This window comes from Cervus elaphus, chromosome 21, assembly GCF_910594005.1.
Source record: "Cervus elaphus chromosome 21, mCerEla1.1, whole genome shotgun sequence".
Lineage (NCBI taxonomy): Eukaryota > Metazoa > Chordata > Mammalia > Artiodactyla > Cervidae > Cervus > Cervus elaphus.
In genome coordinates, this window is record NC_057835.1 from 66,502,815 (window position 1) to 66,525,161 (window position 22,347).

The following is a 22,347-nucleotide window of genomic DNA, read 5'->3' on the forward strand; positions in this document are numbered from 1 at the left end:
AAAAAATTTTATATGGTAAGGTTTCCCTATATCCATTACTTGTTTTCAAAATGTATCTTGAATTTACTCTTAACATTCCCCAACTTCACTGGTAGAGTCAAGATCAAAGAAGGGATGTTTAAGTCCATTGTCCTGGGATAGGGACACAGTTACTATTGAATCAACACTATTCCATGCTTACATTTGCCTAAGAAACTAATTCAAAAACAGAAGGAAAGAGTAACAGAATTTAAAGAAAACAATGTGTCCTGTACAAAGGGTAAGAAAAAAAGATACTCAAGACTGAGCACTACCAAAGAAAATGGGTGGAATTCATGTATAAATACAAAGTTACATAAAATGACATGTCTTATGTTTTAAAAGCACAATGTAAAAATAATAAATAATTTATATAGCCACACCAAAACAAGCAGTGATCAATATCAGTGTTCAGACTTAGGACTGGCTTTTTCATTACAGTACAAAAGCTTATAATTCAATAATAAAAATTTATTCCATGTGAAAACTTAGTTAACAAGATCACAAGTCACTGTGTGAATTCTTTTTCAAATATAGATAAGAGGTATAGAAAATTTTTATGCAATAAAACAACACAAAATTTATATTTAGAGAATAACTATACACACTAAAAATATTTGCCAATACCTGGAGAACAAATTTTCACATGGATCAAAGACATTACTGAAACATTCACTATTCTTAAGATTTTAATCACATTATGAAACCATAGACAACTAAAATTTCTTAACCAATAAACTAACAGATAAGCAAATTAAGTCTTATAAAGTTATCTAAGAAAAACAAGGGTCAGAAACTATTATCAGATGAAAAATTTGTAAGGATTGAAATACAGACTAATATTCAGTCCACCGTGGGTATATACATACTACTTTGATATGATCTCCTCTAATTGAAGAGAAAAACACTAACAATCAGCTGGACAAACTATAAAACAGAATCTACAGTCACAGGAAAAAAAAAGTTGTCCCCAAAATATCTCTATTAGAATACAAAATGAAAAAAAGTTATAATACATAATAACATAAAAGTTATAATATAAACCAAACTTTTTTACATTATATGTTTGAGGTTAATTTCCTCATTGCTTTTTAACAATGATTAGTATGTATAACAATCAATAAATAAAATAGAAACATGCAACTTGACTACTAGGAAAAGAAACACCTACTTTTATAACAGATGGCATCTTGGAATTTAGGTTATCATATGTAAAATGCAGACGAGTTCTGAAGGAACACTTGTACAATAAAGGATCCTGGTAGAATTCTATTTTACCACTGGCATTTCGTTTATCAAGACAAACTGTACAGTCAGAAAAATTGATAACCTTTCTCAACACCAGATCAGTTGCTAAAAGAAAAAAGAAAAACATTTTAAGTAAAAATTAAAGTTAGAAGGAAAAGAAAGGCAATTATTTATTAGTGTAACAGTAATAAAAAAATAATAATAGCAGAAATGAGATTAATAAAGCATTTAATATAGGACTGTCAGCACCTATGAACAGAACTTCACATTTAATATATCACTGAAAGCTTCCAATAATATTATGAAATAGGCACAATAAACCCCATTTAATGTACGAAGAATCAAATAGAAGCCAAAGAAATGAAGCAGCTTGTCCCCAATTTGCTTGACTCCCAACTACAAATTTAAGACAAAGTTTATAAAAATTTTTCTACATTTCACTATCTGCAACGGAATATTAAATAACAATAAAATTCTTGAAAAACCACATTATAAAAACATTTGAGTAATAGTCACTTATTTAACATTTATTTCTCCACTGAAAAACTTACTGCTGTTCTCAAAGCTTGCACTCTTCAATATGGTAGCCACCATCAATACAGTGTTATTTAAACTTACCTATGAATTAATTAAAATTATACGAAAATAAAATTTCAGGTCCTTGGCTGCATTAGCCACATTGCATGTACTCAAAAGCCACATACAGCTAGTGGCTAGGGTACTGGACAGTAAAAAGTAAAACATTTCCATCATCACAGAAAATTCTAGTGGCCAACATGTTTTTAAATAATGACTAATGAAGAAATTACCAAATTACCAGTAATGTTATAAAGTTCCTTTTCAAGGAATAAAAATGGAAACAATTGCTGGTAAAGTATCAAACTAGAGAACAAAACCTTTAGAAAATTTATTTCTAACAATAATTCCTCGATAAATATCAGGCCCAAATCTACCTAGTCAGTGATTTTAAGTTAACAACTATCCATACACTATGGCCATGGCAATCTTCAAAACAATAAACTATATTTTAGTCCATTCCATTTCTGAGTACATCCTGGCAACCTCTAATTAATTCAGCATTTAATTTTGTTTTCTTCTTTTGGATTTAAGTTTTTAAGACATGTAATAAGTACGTATATGTATGAAAATAGTAAGGTTTTATTAAGGAAATGAATTTTAAATTTTTTAACTGAAAAAAATACAAACTTACCACATTATTTCATGTTATACAGTACATAAATGATTTAGTTACTATTATATACATGTACACAAATTAAAGAAATTATCAAAATAGGAAAGAAATTATCATAAGAAGAAATGAAAGAAACCCTCTAGATGCTTTTCCCTCTCTTTATACTAATTATAATTCACTGAGTATTTGCTATTAGACAGTACACTAAATCTTTTGCAGTCATTCTCTCTTATAATATCTATATGGCTCTGTTTAAAAGCTGTGGAATGAAGGCACAATAACGATAAATAATTTGTCTTTTCAGACAGTTTATAAAGAGCAGAGCTATAATTCAAACTCTGAAAACCTTACTCCAGAGCACATGTTCTTCTCCATTAAGCTATAAGAATCACTTTATGCTAAAGTGATCATATTTCAAGGATATTCTAGAAAATGTTTCTGTGAAAGTGAAAAGGATTAAGTTTTGAAAAATACTTTCCTAAACACTAATAGGAACTATCTTAAAAACATACAAAATGAATTCTTCTTCTGGTATTTTCAGATAATGTGCTACAATCCAATCTATAAAATGAGGGTAATAATTATGCTCACCTAACAAGCACTGTAGAAAAAGACACTGCATTATTTTGAAAATGTGAACATTTGTATATCCTCCTAACAAACCCACTCCTAAGTACTATGTATGTCTTAAAGAAATGCTTACGTGCATGTATAATGTTTTCAAGATTCATCCATGTTTCACCATATATGAAGACTTCATTCTTTCTTAACTGTTTTGTTTTAATCCTTTAACTTCTGAAGTAGATTAGATACTGCTTCCCCTTTTAGAGGCACTGACAATATCTCAGAAACAAGCTTGGGTTTTTGCATGCTCTTATTTATACCTTACAACCGAGCTGCAATACCAGGATTATTTTTCATTTTTAAAATGTGAAGGCCAAACCTTAAAGAACACACAAAACAACTGTATTTCAGTTCTTCTAGTTCTTATTTGTATGCCTTAACAAGGTGAGTTAGGAAACCTTGAGATTCAATTTCACTTTGCTTTCTTGTAACTAGGACTTAAAAAAATGAATACAAAACTAAACCAATGAGAAAGGATATCACTTTATGGAATTGTAAAGAGAATCTGAGAAAATTAATTTAAATAATAATAACAGCAGCTCACTTTCTGAGCACTTACTATGTACCAAATACTTTTATGCTATGGTATGTATTTGAGGAAAATAAGAAACCGCAAAGTAACTCACACAAGATCATACATCTCTATGAAGTTGGGAGAGTCAAGATTCAAACTCAGGTAATCTAACTTTAGTGCCAGCAACTTTACAAATTATGTACAATGGCAAATCACAGATAAAAGGCATTCACAATAGTCTCCTTACTATATTTTCCAAAACTATCCACTCCCTACCCTATCAGAAAGTGTATAAAAAAGTGTTGACTTTTTTAACTATTACGTCCTCTAGCAGAGCAGCAACACTATTTTTTTCACAGCTGTATTTTCAAGGCTTTCACAACATGCCTACCTTCCATGTTGAACATAATATATAAAATAATAAGTATTTGGTAGTTATTAAAAATATATTATTATTTAATAGTTCTTTTAATATAAGCATAAGGAAAATGCAGCACATAATAAAGGAGGCTTTGTGATTAGCCAAAAATCCCAAATATGCTCTGCAGCATACAAATCTAAAACATAGAGTCAGATACACAATCTTGCCATTACTGAACTATGTAAAAGCAACACATTCCCTTTCCTCTTTCAAAAACTTTCAAAATTTTAACTATTATTTAATTTGTATTCCTTCAACCCGCAGTACTGTAAAATATGATACTAACATTTGAAACAAGCATGAGATAAGAAAAATTAACAGTATTAGAAAATAAGTCAGATTTCTTCATCTGACAGTCTAATAATCTCCTATAATTGTATGCTAAATTTAATATATGTGCATTTTTTTCAGGATGAAGATATAAAGCTTTCAGTAGACTAGCCAAGAGCCTGGTGGCTCAAAAAAGGTTTAGAATCCAAGATAAATGTTTCAACAGAAGAAAAAGCTATACTAATCTTGATGTTTACTCACCAGAAATATCCATGAATGCACGATCCCACAATTCACCTACTGTATAGCATTCTGCAGATGTGATGTTGACTGAAAGGACAATATCATCTTCAACATATTTTAGTATCAGATTATTTATAACAATATTTACATTATTTACAACTCGTCTGATCAGACTCTGTACATAGCCTATAAAATAGGGGAAAAAATATTCCAATCAGATGCTAAATCAATAATTATTCTTAAAATGTTACTGAACCTAATGTACATGAACGATGAGTATCATTTAGCATTTTCTGCAATGACAAAACCAACATTCAGATAGGGAAATAAGCTGACCAAAGAGTTAATAAGTACCAAATCCTTCTCAACAAACATCGCTGCAAAGAAGTTCTGCATCATGAAGTTTCACATACTAGAGAAATCATAGAAGCCACACCTTCTTAACATAATACTAGATCTCATTCAAAGGCCATCCTAATCTACAAGTACTTTGATTTCTGCCCATTTTATAAACATTTTCTCAAATGAAACAATGTTACTGTATACTGATTATACAATATATAAGAAGATAAACTTCTTTAAGGTTATTTTTTCAGCTACCATCTTCTCTCCCTACTTTTAAATAGCCATTAAAATACTCAAAAACTAGGCCTCGAGAAAGGAAGATAAAAGAAACATGACCATCACAATGAATGGGACTACTTCTACTTAATAATGTATAACAGTGACACGGGAAAGGGAGAATATGACTGAGGAAGAAAATACATAAAGTACTAAAAGAAAGAGAGGGAAAAGAGCACAAAGATGAAGACAAAAGAGAAAAGTAGGGAAAGAAAGAGAACAGATAAAAGCGTAACAGGAACTCATAATATCAGAAGGTTTTCACACAATAAGTATATACAGATATATTACTGAGGAATTTAATAGGAAATATAAATAAAACTAAGCATAAATAGCATTTTAAAAGACAGAAAAAGATTAAAAACTATTCAAATGTATTTTCCACTATAAAATCTATATAAAAATAGCTATTTAATTAAATAACTATCTGCTTATAGTCTTTAAACCACAAGTTTACTGGACAAAACAGAATCAACTTCTGTCAGCAGCTAACATTGTTAACACCTACACTGAAGCCTGCTCCAAGAAAATTTATTTAAAAGTTATTCAACCATAACATGCTTGCAAAAACCAATTCCTTCACTCATTCCGAATGGATACAAATAGAAAAGAAATGTACAATGACTAAATTCAAGTTTTTCTCATATTAGCAGCTTTTAAAGTGTCAATTATCATATGCTATAAAATTAACACACGAAGTATCAGTAAGATTAAGGTTTCAGACATTATTGTACCAGGGAAGATAGATGCTAAAATGATACATAAATTAAGCTTCAAAAATAAACTTTAAGTATCAAAATGCTCACCCTTAAAATGTATACTTCCCTCATGCTATCACTATTCAACACAGATGTTAAAAATAAACAGCTTCTGAGAAGTCAAGAAGCATGACTAATACTGATTTTCCTATTTCTGAAAACCTGTCATGAATAAAGAATTCATAAAAACCACTTAAGAGTTCATGAGTTTTTATTGTGGGGGGAGGAAGAAAAAGGAGCGGGAGAAGGGCAGTGACTCTCAGAAAACATATAATGCAAAATAGTGACAGAAACATAATACTGTAAATGTATTGTAACTGATAGAAAAACTGATGGATTTTTCACCTACATATCAATACCTTCTCTCAGTTGCCCATTATACAAGCTGAGATGAATAAGCCAATTCACCACAGTAAAATAATCAAGTATTTAAAAAGAGCTTCCCTGATGGCTTAGACAGTAAAAAACCCGCCTGCAATGGTGGAGACCCAGGTTCGATCTCTGGATCAGGAAGATCCCCTGAAGAAGGGAATGGCTGCTACCCACTCCAGTATTCTTGCCTGGAAAATTCCATGAACAGAGGAGCCTGGTGAACTACAGTCCATAGGGTTGCAATATAGTCGGACACAACTTAGTGACTAAAAACAAAAAAAGCTTGTTTTACAAACCTGCTTTACAAACAGACAGTATTTGCCCTAACATGGTCACTAGGAAACCAAGTTGCTCAAAAACAGAAATTCCATGGTTGATGACTTGGTTACAGTACCTAAAAACTTCCTGATCAAGTTTTTGGTGTAAAATTTAGCTGGGGTTACTGAAGCATGATATAAGCAACTTATGCTCAAATAATTAAAGGAAAAGTATGTTCTCTATAATGTTCTTGCCTTTTTTGGAAGGCTGAAATTATTTCAAAATAAAACATTTTAGAGAAATGCACATCAAAACCACAATGAGGTACCATTACACGCCAGTCAGGATGGCTGCTATCCAAAAGTCTACAAGCAATAAACGCTGGAGAGGGTGTGGAGAAAAGGGAACCCTCTTACACTGTTGGTGGAAATGCAAACTCGTACAGCCGCTATGGAGAACAGTGTGGAGATTTCTTAAAAAACTGGAAATAGAACTGCCATATGACCCAACAATACCACCTCTGGGCATACACACCGAGGAAACCAGATCTGAAAGAGACGCATGCACCCCAATGTTCATCGCAGCACTGTTTATAATAGCCAGGAAATGGAAGCAACCTAGATGCCCATCAGCAGACGAATGGATAAGGAAGCTGTGATACATATACACCATGGAATATTACTCAGCCATTAAAAAGAATTCATTTGAATCAGTTCTAATGAGATGGATGAAACTGGAGCCCATTATACAGAGTGAAGTAAGCCAGAAAGATAAAGAACATTACAGCATACTAACACATATATATGGAATTTAGAAAGATGGTAATGATAACCCTATATGCAAAACAGAAAAAGAGACACAGATGTACAGAACAGACTTTTGGACTCTGTGGGAGAAGGCGAGGGTGGCATGTTTTGAGAGAACAGAACTGAAACATGTATGTTGTCTAGGGTGAAACAGATCACCAGCCCAGGTTGGATGCATGAGACAAGTGCTCGGGCCCGGTGCACCAGGAAGACCCAGAGGGATCAGGGAGAGAAGGAGGTGGGAGGGGGATCAGGATGGGGAATACATGTAAATCCAAGGCTGATTTATGTCAATGTATGACAAAAACCACTACAATACTGTAAAGTAATAAGCCTCCAACTAATAAAAATAAATGAAAAAAAAAAAAACATTTTTAGAAGGTTAAGATTAAGAATTCCTATTGGTAATGCAGTACAGAAGTTCAATAATAATTTTTTAAAATCTATCAGTTTTGGTAACTAAAAGATAACTTAGGGCAGCTACTGTAGGAGCTAAGGAAAATAGCAATGAGTTGAAGATACTTATCAGTATTATTATTTAAGATAGTCACAGAAGTTATAAACAACTAAATTAGGGTACAAAAGAGAAATCAGTGTAAGTACTGACAAGAAGAACACAAAATTATCATTACATGAAGATGACTGTTTTTTATATAGAAAATCGAAAAGATATAACTGAAAAATACTGAATATCGATCAGCTAACAAAATGCAAAAGTTAGCTTTTCTACATCACAAAACAACAGGAGAATAACATGGTAAAAAAATTAATAATTCCACTTAGTAATAAAAAATAAAATAGCATTTTCCACCTATAAAAGATTCAAAGAAATACAATAGTGAAAAACAGCATTGGGCTAAAAATGTGCTTGTAAGAAAAAACTGTTAAATTTTTCACAGGGAGTAATTTGGTCATACATGTCAAAACTTTAAAATCATTCACAAATTTTGATGCTATAGACTAAACAGAGGTATGTGCAAAGATTTACATGCCAGTATGTTGTCAGAGAATCTTACAAAACTGAAAATGAAAAATAACCCAAAAAACTAACAAAAAGGAATTGATTAAACAAACTGTGGAACACAATATAATACATGCTAATGATTAAAATAACAATGTGAAAAAGGGAACTTCCCTGCTGATCCAGTGGCTAGAACTCTATGCTCCCAGTGCAGGAGACCAGGGTTCAGTCCCTGGTCTGGGAACTAGATTCTGCATGCCACAACTGAAAGAGATCCTCTGTGCCACAACTAAGACCTGGTGCAGCTAAATTTTTTTGTTTAATATGAAAAAATTAATGTCCTTGAAACATGTTCCTAACATTAAAAAATGCAAATTACAAAAGAAAATGTACAAGTGTATGTGTATATGCATGCGCACACACACAGACAAAATGTCTCCAAAAGGTTGTACATTAAAATGTTAACAGGTTCCAGTCCTAAGTAACATAAAAGCAAGCATATTCCATTCTTTCTCACTGAAAATAGTCACAAAACCTAGAAAGAAAGTATGGAGCAGTTATTCCAGGACACTGAAAAGTAAACAATTAGCATGAGAGGGGAAATAGAAAAATGAAAATCAGAGCTTACAAAGAAAAAACAAATAATAAAACTGTAGCAATCGACTCAAACATATGAGTAGTTATTCTAATTTATGTATTGTGGCCAGAGAGGATGGTCTTTATGATAATGAATCTCTGAAATTTTTCAAGACCTTTTTAAACCAAGTCTTTTTCAGTGTCTATAGATACCAAATGTGTACATCAAAAAAATATACACTGTCTTATCTGCTGGGAACAGAGTTTTATGTTTCTATAAAATAATCCTGTCAATTTTTAAAGATCCAGTTTGGGGATTTTTTGGTGGGGGGAGGGGTGGGGGGGTCCTGCTTGATCTACCACATTTCAAAGGTAGGTTGTTAAGTACATAAAAATTCATCATATATTGTTTCGAGAACTGTACCTTTTAATATAACTCAGCATCTGGCCATCAATGTTCTTGCATAAAGTTTCATTTTGGCTGATTTTATTTTTGGATAGTACTTGTCTACTATGCCATTTCCCATCCTTTCACTTTCAATCTTTCTTACCTCTCCATTTTACCTTTGTGTGTCAGAGGACACACATACCTGGACATAATTGCTCCTTCCTTTTAATATCCCAAAAGCATTAATTGCGCTTCCTTGGAGCTCTTTGCTCTGGTTTTGCACTGTAATTAGTGGTTTACAATATCTCCTATACAAAGCCATTAATTCTGAGGGCAAAGATAGCCTTCAACTAGCTGCTTCAGCATCAGATTTAGGGAACTTAACAGCCTGCCTCCATTAAGCACTATTTTGAAATTCAATCTAGTCAGAATGAAGTTAAAAACTCTCTAGTTATCACTTTTTTCTGTTATGAACAGAACATAAATGTTAGGTATCTTAAAGGCTATTGACAAAATCATACTGTACTTTGTCAGTATGTTGCAGGAAGGGGGACCCCCCCCCTTCCAGGGCCCAAAACTGGACTTTTGTCTAACACTTGGAAATGAATTGTCTGAGGAGACACATGTGCTGACAAATCAAGAGATTTTATTGGGAAAGGGCACCCGGGTAGAGAGTAGGAGGGTAGGGAACCCAGGAGAACAGCTCTGCTACGTGGCTGGCAGTCTCGGGTTTTATGCTGATGGGATTAGTTTCCAGGTTGTCTGCAACAAGTATATTAAAGAGAAAGAACACCTGTATGGCAGAAATGGCTAGCTACCCATCAATATTTGTGCTTCCCCTTTCAGAATACAGAACTGTTACTGCGATATGACTCTAAAACATACATAACATCAATAAAAATAATTTTCCTCAATGAAATTTGAGAAGAATATACATCACTTTCAACCTGGGGGTAGCAAGAAGTGGACAAGTCTCCTTCAGAGCATCCTCTTGAAAAAGCTGAAAACTACAATTCAAAACCTGGGTAGGGAACAGCAGAGCCTCTGGATAAAGGGAGTCTGGGCTTCTGATACAACACTGACTTTAACTGGTACATAAAGAAAACATAACATTTTTGTCGTGCTAATTCCCTGAAATTTATGTTAATGTGTCCTCCAGTTAACACTAACTTAACTTACACAATTGGTCACTTCTTTAAGTTTTCCCTGAAAATGCTAATAAAAAATGTTATAATAATAAAAGCATAAAAATAGAAAATGTAAAATAAGCTATGCATTTCTTTTTCATTTACAACAAGGTACTCTATTCTTAAATGTTCCAGAAAGGCACAGTGATGAGAGTTTAAATTGCTGAGCTTCTGCAAGTGGATAAGAAATGATTGTGCTATCTTCTAGAATAATACATCACCACTTTTGGTTCAGGCTCTTGAACAGTTGATACATTACAAATATTCTTAAACTATGATATATTCTCCAGCTATTATTAAACTCCCTACAAGAGATTGTTTTCAAAAAACCAAGCCCTAACCAGCCTAAGGTGACAAGCATTAGGCAAGCAAACACACAGACACGCAACACAGCTTCCATTTCATATTCAGTATTTTCTGCAGAAGACAAAACCTTGATTAAATGACTACTAATTTAACAAGGTACACCTCAGGTATACCACAGGTGTGTGCATGTTCAGTCACTAAATCATGTCCGACTCTGCAACCCCATGGACTGCAACCCTCCAGGCTCCTCTGTCCATGGGATCGTCCAGGCAAGAATACTACAGTGAGTTGCCATTTCCTCCTCCAAGAGATCTTCCTGATCCGGAGATCAAACCCGCTTCTCCTGTATTAGCAGACAGATTACCACTGAGCCACCTGGGAAGCCGTATACCACAGGTATTACAAATTATAATAAGGTATTCATCATCTACATCAAGATATCTAAGTTGCCATTTTCTCATCCGTAAAACAAAAGCTAGATCAGAGGCTCAGCTGGGGCCTACAGATAGACTTCAGCAGTATGTGAATATCCTAAAGTAACATGCAAATTTTAAATGTGCATACATGGGTCTATAACTATTTCAAAAGATTTTCAAGGGTCCACATCCCAAAAAAGACAGCCAGCTAAAACAGAAACGTCTGAAGTAGCTTCTCCTTCTACATTTCAAGGACACTATGACCCTGATTATCAGAGTCTGAAAACTCTGTGTGATTTTGTGCAGTTGAGTTTTTGTGCAATGCAATAAATACATAAATGGCTATTAAGAACCAGACATTGTATTAGATCAGGGGCTGACCAAATGAGGCTGTGCCATCTGTTTTTATAGTTTTATTGGAACACAATCACAAACATTAATTTATTTACAGTTTATGACTGATTTCACCAGTACATCAGAAAAGTGGAACAGCTGTAACAGAAAATACATGGCTTGCAAAGCTTAAAATATTTAATAACTGGGTCTTCACAGAAAATATTTGCTAACCTCCATGATAGATGATGAATATCAAAGACATCTAGGTCACTTCAGACCCAGTGGGCATGATTTTTAGTTTCTCTATACCCTAAATATTTCTATCAAACGCTGCATGTGTATACATACATATACATATATATTCTGAGTAAAAAGGTAAGGAGAAAACAATGGAAGAGACAATTATATGACAAAAGAAAAAGGAACTATGCACTGGAACACAAAATTTATCTGAGCTTCTTGACCAAATAAGTAGAAAAAATATTTAATGAAAAAATATTTAATCAGAAAAAACACATCAGTTAATTAAGAAGCCCTGAATAAATTAAAGCCATTTTAGAGAAAATGTAGAGGCAGTGCATAAAAGGCTGGCTTCTTACAATGACCTTCAAAAAATACAAAGGCTGTACACTTTAGAAAGCAGAGGACTACAGAATCAATTAAAAGTGATCCTATTTCTAAGCTAGATAAAGCACAGAGACTACTGAGGAAAGCATGAAGGAAGAAAGAAAGAAATGAAACATCCTTAAACTTTCCTCTAAATAGGAACTGTCAATATATCTTACTGAATATCTTAGGCCCACAACTCAACCTGTTATTATTAGCAGTTATTGAAGGTTCCGGCCTATATATTAACTGAAAGTAAATGTGAATGGTTCAACTCAGTCAGATTCAAACTCTTTTGACCTCTCTCCCAGCAAGAAATATTACATCATAACCCAGAATAAGCACACATGTGTGTAAGTCTCTTGAAATATGATTAACCTTTACTACATGTCACACACACTGAGGTTTTCTAGTCTATGCTATATATATTTTAAATGCTTTCCATGACCCACTAAACTGCTTTCACAATACACTCACTGGTCAGGATGCATAATCTGAAAAAGACTGTTCCAGATAACAAGATCAGAAATTGCAAAGAAAATGAGATACCGACTTGCTGTTCCTTTCCTATTGGAGAGGTGCCCATCCTTCACGATACAAAACAATTATTAGCAACACCAAAACTTTTCTCAAAAAAGCAATTCTGAATCTACGTAAATGTTTGAATTCCAAAATTATAACCACAGATGCTGGAAGAATAACTTTGCCCAAGAAATTCTGAGAACAGGAATTCATTTCTACCATGAAAGAACTTTAATATAATTTCCAGGCAGGATAATATTACAGAAATGAGTCCACAAATAACCATATGAGTTAATCTTTAAATAAAATGATTTACCATTATCCAACCGGATTCTCAAATTATCCCTTTTCTTTCCTTTGGCAATATTAAGTTTAGCTGCTCTGCCTCCCAGTAACTACCCAACAAGTTCAGTTACTTCCTAAAGCAACTTCTTTAACTGTGATTTATGTCAGCATGAAAAAGGACCAAGTCCTCCTATTAGGTAAGGCAGAAAAGCACATTAACCCAAAAGCTACCCCAAGTAGTTCAGTAGAAAACAGCTCTGTTTTCTGACACTAAAAATAGGACATTTTATGCTACGTTTGTTTTTATTTATATTTCTAAAAATAGGTCAGTTCTCATCCTGAGTATCAGTGTAAATTCCAACAGACTCTAAAGAATCATTAAAAGTAAGGGACCTGTTTCGAGTACATGTACGTAAGCCCGTAAAAGATTTTTATTGGTGAAATCAACAACTGACAAAAGCTTTAAATTTTTCTTAAACAAGTTCTTTCCTAAAAGAAAAAAAATGTCATGAGACTCAACAGTTAAACCTAAAACTGATTCTTTGCCAGGATACTGATGGAGAGTTCTATACAATGAGTTGGCTTCAGAAGCTTTACAGGGATATGTAGTCAGAAATTTGGAGGGACATAGGGGTTGCCCATTTAACAAATAAGAATAAGCTATAGCTTAATTTAATTTACAGTTTAATTAAATTGACCAGGGATTTCTCCCAAGGAGTTAATAATTAAGTAAAAAATTTATCAAGTGCTGTAAACATCACACTACTCTAAGAAGAATTAGAAACATTCAGAAGTAAAATAACTTCTTTTAGCACTTTCTCCAGCCATAGCAATTAATCTATTTATTCTAAAGCCAGAGGGAATAGTGAGACCTGTTAGGTAAAGTTCCTAAGAACACAAAGCATCAGTAATAACATCACAATAACACTAGTTAAATACGCTCAATTGAAATGTAATTTAGAACCTACATTTGAGACAGGAGGGCTATGAAATGATGCAACTAATGCCAACCTCTTACAAGTAAAGTAGATGGTGCCAGAAGATGGTCAAAAAGTAACTGGTTTGAATCCAGTGGAAAGCTTACAAAGCTTTGGGCAGAAAACAAATGTATACCAACGTCAGCTATACCTCAAATTAAAAAAAGTAACTCATAAATGAAACTGAAAGAGATGTGACTGGTAGCTGCTAACTGTAAAAAGGCAGCAATGCACTTTGGCCATAGAGCCATCATGTAACAATCACCGTTTTTTGGGTTATTTTCCTTCATTAAATATTTATCAAGAAACTGTTAATTTGAAAGCCACTACTCTTCCAGATAAATAATAATTTCAGGAACTGAAAAGAGACATGGTCTCCCAGTTACAAAACTCTGTAATTCTGTTAGTGAATTTTACAGTTTCCAGAAAATGAGAACTTAGTGTCATTCCTTTGTTTAACAAGAAGCAAGAGGAATGAAGAGACTGTAAGTATTACTCAGAGGCAAATCACTGCTTGGAGAGGATGTAAGAAAGAAACTTAAGAAAAATCTCAAGCAAACAAGCACCAAACCTTGAATGAATCCAGAGCTCTCACAAATGTCTTTCAATCTGTTCTGACATCATGCAGCAAATGTACATATACTTTAAATACTTTATGTCAATAAAAAATATGGAAAATATATATTCTACAAAGGGTTACAACAATGATTAATAACAATCAAAATTTTGGTTTTATCAATCCCCTTAGAAGTTACCTGGTGGCAAATCAGGATCTGTGGGAGCAGCCTGTTGAATTCTTCGGGGTTTTGCTGATGTTTTTGTGTTCTCAGTAGTACTACGGTTGGTAGAATTAGAACCACAGCTTTCATGGTCATCCTGTTTTTATTTGGAAGAAAGAAAAGCAAAGTTATCAATCACCACTCAAAAATTTTAAAAAGTTTTGTTGAATGTATGTAGGTTACTAAAATTGATGTTAGACTCTTCCAGCTTTATTTTTTTAGCTATAAAAACCTATGTAACCAAAATTTTTGTACTTTGCACTCTTAAACAGCATTTTTAAAACAAGTAGTAGTTTAAAATTAGAAACTGTTTCTTTAGTTGATATCAAAACAAACCACTTGATAATGTCAAATATGGCTTTAGCAAAAGAAGACAATTCAATTGAAGCTTTTAAACGTTTTCCATTTGAAAATCTGAAATAAATGGAAAGGATTTTAATTTTTACATATTTGTTTATATACTAAAACCTCACTATTTTGTGAGTTGAGAATCCAAGCTATCTTCTTAATCAATTTTTTTTAATTAGTAACTTAATTTGTTTTACTTTCTAAGTCGTATCCAACTCCTAGGACCCCATCAACTGTAGCCCGCCGGGCTCCACTGTGGATTTCTCAGGCAAGAATACCTGAGCAGACTGCTCTTCTCCAAGAGATCTTCTGGACCCAGGGATAGAATCCAGTCTCTTGCATTGAAGGCAGATTCTTTTCCACTGAGCCACAGAGGAAGCCCATCTTTTTTTCTTGGTAATAATTTATTTTTTGTTTTTTTGAAGTCTATTTTTTTAAGCTTTTTGTTTTAATTGAAGGATAATTCCTTTACAGTATTGCATTGGTTTTTACCAACATCAATATGAATGAGCCAGCCCACCTTTAAGGATTAATCTTAATCATCTTAAGAATTCTTGGCACCCATTTAACAATGTCCACTGAATTATTATTATTCAGATTAGATACGAGGTTTAACTAGTTTCTAATGTGGATAACATAAAAACTTTAAAATATACATATCTTTGAAATTTACACAATGTGAATGAGTACTCTTTTCCTGACTTGATTCAACATTTATAAAATGTTTTTATGTGTTAATTGCTGGATTTACAAAAGCAACTGTCCTCAAAGATTTCAGAGTCTATTTAAAACACATATAAGTCTACAAGAGTAGTTTTTTGTTTATTTTCAAGTAATAGGAACACAGAGAGTCATTCTATTTGGAAGAACCAGAGAGATCAGATCATTAAAACTGACTGAATGTTTTAGGTTAATATCAGAGGCTAAATGGGGGAAACTAAAAATAGCATATACAAAGAATAATGATCAGTCAAAAGAAAAAAAGAAGCCACAATATAAACATTTAAGATGGGAGAACAATACCAAAAGCTAAAGGCAGGGTCTAGTTCAATAAAAATGCAGTCATGTAAAGAACTATAGAGATGTTCTCAACCTTCATTCTATTTGACACTCAAGACTTGGTAATTAGGAGGAGGGTGCCAATAACCAAAAAAAAAAAAAAAAGAGGAGGTTTGGTAATCCAGTAGAGGGACAGGAGTGGGAGGAGTAAAAGACAGATCAAAGGGTGAATAACGAGTTAAGATGGAAAAAATAAGCACAGATTGCTCTTTCAAAAAAACAGGTATTACAAGGAGGAAATAGATGGGGTAGTAATACGAAATAAAAGCATCTGACATCACCTTATTCCTTTTGGGAGGTTAAACTAGCACATTCTGCTTGAGAGATGCATATGAGGAAACAGAGATCAAACACCTCTCCAACACAAATGGAAACAAACTGATGGTGTACTGTGCATCATTAACTCATTAATCAACAATAAAACTATTTTATAATGCTTAAAAGAATGATGATAAATTTAGTTTTTCTCTTTTATATATCTGAAGAGAAAATTTCAAGAACTGAAAGAAAGGTTAACTACTAAATTTACCATTCTAATAGGATACTAGAGGCAAATAAGAACAATGATAGGCCCTCCTTTAGGATACAAAAAATATTTTTCACTACAACCACTAACAGGATTATATAATAATAAAAATGAATCTTTTACAATATGGCATGACTTCAGATGCTAGTCATACATTAAGTAAAAGGAAAAATTTCTGTCTGAAACTTTGTTACAAGCAACAAGTTGAAAGATTTGCTATAATAAACAATGAAAGAAATTTCTGCATGAACTTATATTCACTTTAAGTTAATGCAAAACAAACTTCACAGCATTTCATTCCACGAAACAACTTCACTATTCAATCTTTATAATGACATCTTCTGTTATTTTGGGGAATGTTATAGTCTCTAAATACTAAAAGACTACTACTGTGAATAAAACCTCACTGTAATTACTTTTAGTTCAACTTAGATCCTTAAAAATGTCTGTAGTCATACACTTCTGCACAATGTTAACATTAAAAGCACACTATTAATTTTTGAAACATATGGTTGTCTCAAAAGCCCAGAAGTAAAACATATTCATTAAAGAGATGTGAAAAAGTTCCAAGCGAACTGCCAAAACTAGCATAATTATGAAAATATTTAACACTGAAACCATCTGAAATCACATACTGTATATAGATTACAGTGATGTCATAATAAACATTCCAGCCAAAATGCACTAAAACTACTGCAGTCCAATAAATCTGGCATACACTACATGACAAATATCTTAAAGCAAAAGAAAGAACAAGTTATTTTATTTTATTTTTTAAAAGTTATTAGCAGCAAAAAAAAAAAAAAGTTATTAGCAGCAAAAAAGGGTAAACTGCATAGATTAAATATAAATTTTCAATCAGTCTTTTAAAAAGTGAATAAAGCTTCCCTACAAACTACACGTTTTTATCATTTAAAAGGAAAACAAACTAACTTTATTTACTTAAACAAAAATTTTATTAACTTAAAATTTCAGTGTGCCTTAAAAAAGGGCATTAATCATGGTACCCATAGGAATACACACTATGAAACAAACATTACCAAATATGTAAACACTTCTTTCTTAATTATGCTTAAGAAATTATGGGTGCATATATATTATAATTAGAAAATAATCCTTTTGATAATTTCAACTTGTTTTCATTTCAATTACATTTTAATTGCATCAATTATAAGCGAGCTTCCATTCAAATCCTGTCCCAACTAACTTAAATAAAAATAAAGCAAAACAATTATAATATTTACTATTAACACTGGAATTATTTCCATCATTAGCTTGAATTCATCATCTGCTTTTAACCAATATGTATCACTTTGGACTATTACATATTTTAATTCATTGAAAGACTCTAACTTCTAATAAAAGAAACTCTGTTCTCAAAAATACTAGCTAACATGTTTTGAGATAATTTTTAACCCCAAACACATTACAGTTATATCTTTCTTATTTAGGCTGCAATTTTTCCAAAATGTCAAGTTAAGTATATTTCATGGCAAAAGAATGTTGTCTCCTGGGGACCACATAGCTATTTCTGAAAATACTGCCCTTTGCTCCTCATGAAACAAGCAAGAATGTCATTTCCTTACAAAAGTTCCTAACAGAGGGAAAATGTGGCAAAACCCTGTATTTAAATAGATCCGTTACTTTCATACTGACAGCTCATGGGATCATGTTGCATACTTTTCACCTTAGACCTCGAAGGGCTAGTCAATTAAAACTGGAAAGCCATCAACTCCCGGATTCACAACAGTAGAGTAAGATTGGGGATAAAACTTAAAACCGGTGACTGAATCATTCTAAGCCCTTGTTTTAGAAATAGGTTAAAAGTAAGAAAGAGTTGAAGAAGGAGAGACCAAAAGACAGAACTAGGAAGTGATGTGTATTGCATTCTTCAGCCTTGCGACCCCAAACTTGACAAGCAGAGGACAGAGGCTCACCCGGCAGCTCTAGTCGCTCCTGAAGAGAGTGTGAGGGCCTTAGAAGTGAACCGCTACAAAGCCCGTAGGTAAGTTCACCTCTAACCCCTCCAGAAGCAAGTACAAAGACAACAGACGCAAAAAAAGAATCTCTAAAGGTAAGCCTGTACTTTGGAGAGTCAGAGAGCCAAGGCAAGTCAGCAATGCAGAGGGACACTTGTAGAACATGAGAGCTAGCCAGGAAAAAATATATATATATTTCCTTCTGGGGTAAAATTGGGAATGTCTGGATCCCTTCTACCCTAACAGGAGTATTAATAAACTTTAGCCATTAAAAAAAAAAAAAAAGCCAAGTCACCTCAGTAAAGGAGGTATGTATACCCCCAACCTCTTCACACATCAGCTTAAGCCCACACAAGAGGCTGCTTCCGTCTTCTCTGCAATCAAGGGTGTGACAGGCTGGGAAAGAAAAGAGAGCTGGTGCTCCCCTGCATTCTTTTACTGAAACCTCCCCAAAAGGAGGGATAACTAACCTAACAGGCCAAAGCTGAACATACACTAAGATATATTAGGCTACATTTTAACAAAGAAAGAGATCACTGTCCTAACTGTGAACACCTGTGTGATGAAGCCACTCGTCTATCTGACAGCCATGTTCCCCACATGACGTGATAACTAGCCATCGCTCCTCTGGCCTTCCTTTCACATTCTTAGCCATGTAACCCAGGATACTGCCCCTGCCAGAGAACAATCAAACTATACTGGTTAACAGCATCATGTTAGAAAAAAATCTGTCCTTTATTATCGCCTATGACATCCTTTTTCCTTCGAATCAGTCAGTATGTATCATATTAGCAACTCCTCCTCCCCTCTTTTTAAAAATCACGGAATTGAAGTGCTTAGACTCATCTTTAGATTTGGAAGGTGAAATAGGCAGAAATTAAGGGAGGAGAGAACAAAAGTACATACAGAGGCATCCCAGCCTAAGCCACATTCCACCATCTAATATTTACCAAAATTCAGTAGAGATTGGGTGAGTGAGCCGATTAGTAAAACTGCACTTTGTCTTCTTACATGTATAACTTCCCTCAAAAAGAACCACTTGACTTTTTTTTAACTATCTGTTAGGCATTTTGAGAGAAAACAGGTAGTACAAATAGATGGTATCCTGATAGCTTTACTTATATGCATAAAAAGGTTAAGAGCAATTCAAGTTAATCAGCTATTTATTACATAGGTCTCACATACACAAACGCAAAAATAACAGTAAAATTTACTGAGCATTTATATGTGCCAGACCTCCAGTATTTTAAGGATGAGGAAATTGGGGCTTAAGAGGTTCTAAGGTCAAAAAGACACGAAGGAAAACAGCTAGGACGAACGTCCAGATACGTCTGATAGAAAGCCCCTTCCATTACTACTGATAAAAGACAGGAAAACAGAGAGAAAGGGAAGAAAAAAGAATGGCAGAGAGGGAGGAGAAAAGACACAGGAAAAAACTTTCTATTTATGGCGTTTTCAATGGGTTACTGGAGAAGGAAATGGCAACCCACTCCAGTACTCTTGCCTAGAGAATCCCGTGGACAGAGTAGCCTGGTGGGCTGCCATCTATGGGGTCGCACAGTCGGACACAACTGAAGCGACTTAGCAACAGCAGCAGCAATGGGTTATATGAGTATCAGTTCAAGAAATATAAGCTTTATTCAACATACTGAGGAGCCAATGAAACTTATGAGTAGGAGACTAACAAGAAGAAGTACTTCATTCAGAAGAAGAATCTTCAGGTAACGTGACAAAACACAAAAGAAGAGATACTAACAATTAATAAAAATTAATAGGCTATTATTAATCAGACGGGGAGTTGACTGTGGTTTAGATCATGAACTGCTTATTGCAAAATTAAGACTTAAAGAAACTAGGGAAAACCACTTGGCCATTCAAGTATGTCCTAAATTAAATGCCTTAAAATTATATGGGGAAGTGACAAATAGATTAAAGGGATTAGATAGATCTGATAGAGTGCCTGAAGAGCTATGGATGGAGGTTTGTAACACTATGCACAAAGTGGTAATCAAAACCATCCCCAAGAAAAAGAAATGCAAAAATGCAAAATGGTTGTCTGAGGAGGCCTTACAAATAGCTGAGAAAAGAAGAGAAGCTAAAGGCAAAGGAGAAAAGGAAAGATATACCCATGTGAATGCAGAGTTCCAAAGAAAAGCAAGGAGATATAAGAAAGCCTTCCTCAGTGATCAATGCAAAGAAATAGAGGAAAACAATAAATGGGAAAGACTAGAGAACTCTTCAAGAAAATTAGAGATACCAATGGAACATTTCAAGCAAAGATGAGCACAATAAAGGACAGAAACACCAAGGACCTAACTAAAGCAAAAGATATTAAGAAGAGGTGGCAAGAATACACAAAAGAACTATACAAAAAAGATCTTCATGACCCAGATAACCATGATGGTGTGATCACTCACCTAGAGCCAGACATCTGGAATGCGAAGTCAAGTGGGCCTTAGGAAGCATCACTACGAACAAAGCTCATGGAGATCATGGAGTTTCAGCTGAGTTACTTCAAATCCTAAAAGATGATGCTGTGAAAGTGTTGCACTAAATATGCCAGAAAATTTGGAAAACTCAGCAATGGCCACAGGACTGGAAAAGGTCAGTTTTCATTCCAACCCCAAAGAAAGGCAATGCCAAAGAATATTCAAACTACAGCACAACTGCACTCATTTCACATGCTAGCAGCCTAATGCTCAAAATTCTCCAAGCAAGGCTTCAATACTACATGACCTGAGAATTTCCAGATTTCAAGCTGTATTTAGAAAATGAAGAGGAATTGCCAACATCTGTTGAATCACAGAAAAAGCAAGAGAATTCCAGAAAAACATCTACTTCTGCTTTATTGACTACACCAAAGCCTCTGACTCTGTGTATCACAGCAAACTATCGAAAATTCTTCAAGAGATGGGAATACCAGACCACCTGACCTGCCTCCTGAGAAACTTGTTTGCAGGTCAAGAAGCAACAGTTAGAACCGGATACAGAACAACAAACTGGTTTCAAATTGGGAAAGGAGTACTTAAAGGCTGTATACTGTCACCCTGCTTATTTAACTTCTATGCAGAGTACATCATGCGAACTGCCGGGCTGGATAAGCACAAGCTGGAATCAAGATTGCCAGGAGAAATATCAATAACCTCAAATGACACAATATGCAGATGACACCACCCTTATGGCAGAAAGAGAGGAACTAAAGAGTCTCTTGATGAAAGTGAAAAAGGAGACTGAAAAAGCTGGCTTAAAACTCAACAAACAAAAAACAAAGATCATGGCATCCATTCCCATCACTTCATGGCAAATAGATGGGAAACAATGGAAATAGTGACAGACCTTATTTTCTTCGGCTCCAAAAGTACTGCAGATGGTGACTGCAGCCATGAAATTAAAAGACGCTTATTCCTTGGAAGAAAAGCAGAAAAGCTACGACAATCCTAGACAGCATATTAAAAAGCAGACATTACTTTGCCAACAAAGGTCCATCTAGTCAAAGCTATGGTTTTTCAGTACTCATGTATGGATGTGAGAGTTGGACTATAAAAGCTGAGTGCTGAAGAACTGATGCTTTTGAACTGTGGTGTTGGAGAAGACTCTTGAGAGTCCCTTGGACAGCAAGGAGATCCCACCAGTCCATCCTAAAGGAAGTCAACACTGAATATTCACTGGAAGGACTGATGCTGAAGCTGAAGCTCCAACACTTTGGTCAACTGATGCGAAGAGTCGACTCATTAAAAAAGAGCCTGATGCT

The 22,347-nt window shown here is 34.1% G+C and overlaps 1 protein-coding gene across 13 annotated transcripts in view; it reads right to left on the bottom strand.

The window, feature by feature from the left end:
* The window catches only part of VPS13B (vacuolar protein sorting 13 homolog B), a 775,932-nt gene that overhangs the window by 713,936 nt on the left and 39,649 nt on the right, over window positions 1-22,347 (bottom strand). For all 13 annotated transcript variants that reach the window (XR_006336417.1, XM_043880234.1, XM_043880239.1 and 10 more), the window contains 3 exons: window positions 14,661-14,781; window positions 4,549-4,716; window positions 1,190-1,371 (listed from right to left, as the gene is read on the bottom strand). Coding sequence is in view for 12 of the 13 variants with exons in the window: in XM_043880234.1 (XP_043736169.1) it covers window positions 1,190-1,371; window positions 4,549-4,716; window positions 14,661-14,781 (471 nt within the window). In the remaining variant the exon portion in view is untranslated. The remainder of the gene's footprint in view (window positions 1-1,189; window positions 1,372-4,548; window positions 4,717-14,660; window positions 14,782-22,347) is intronic.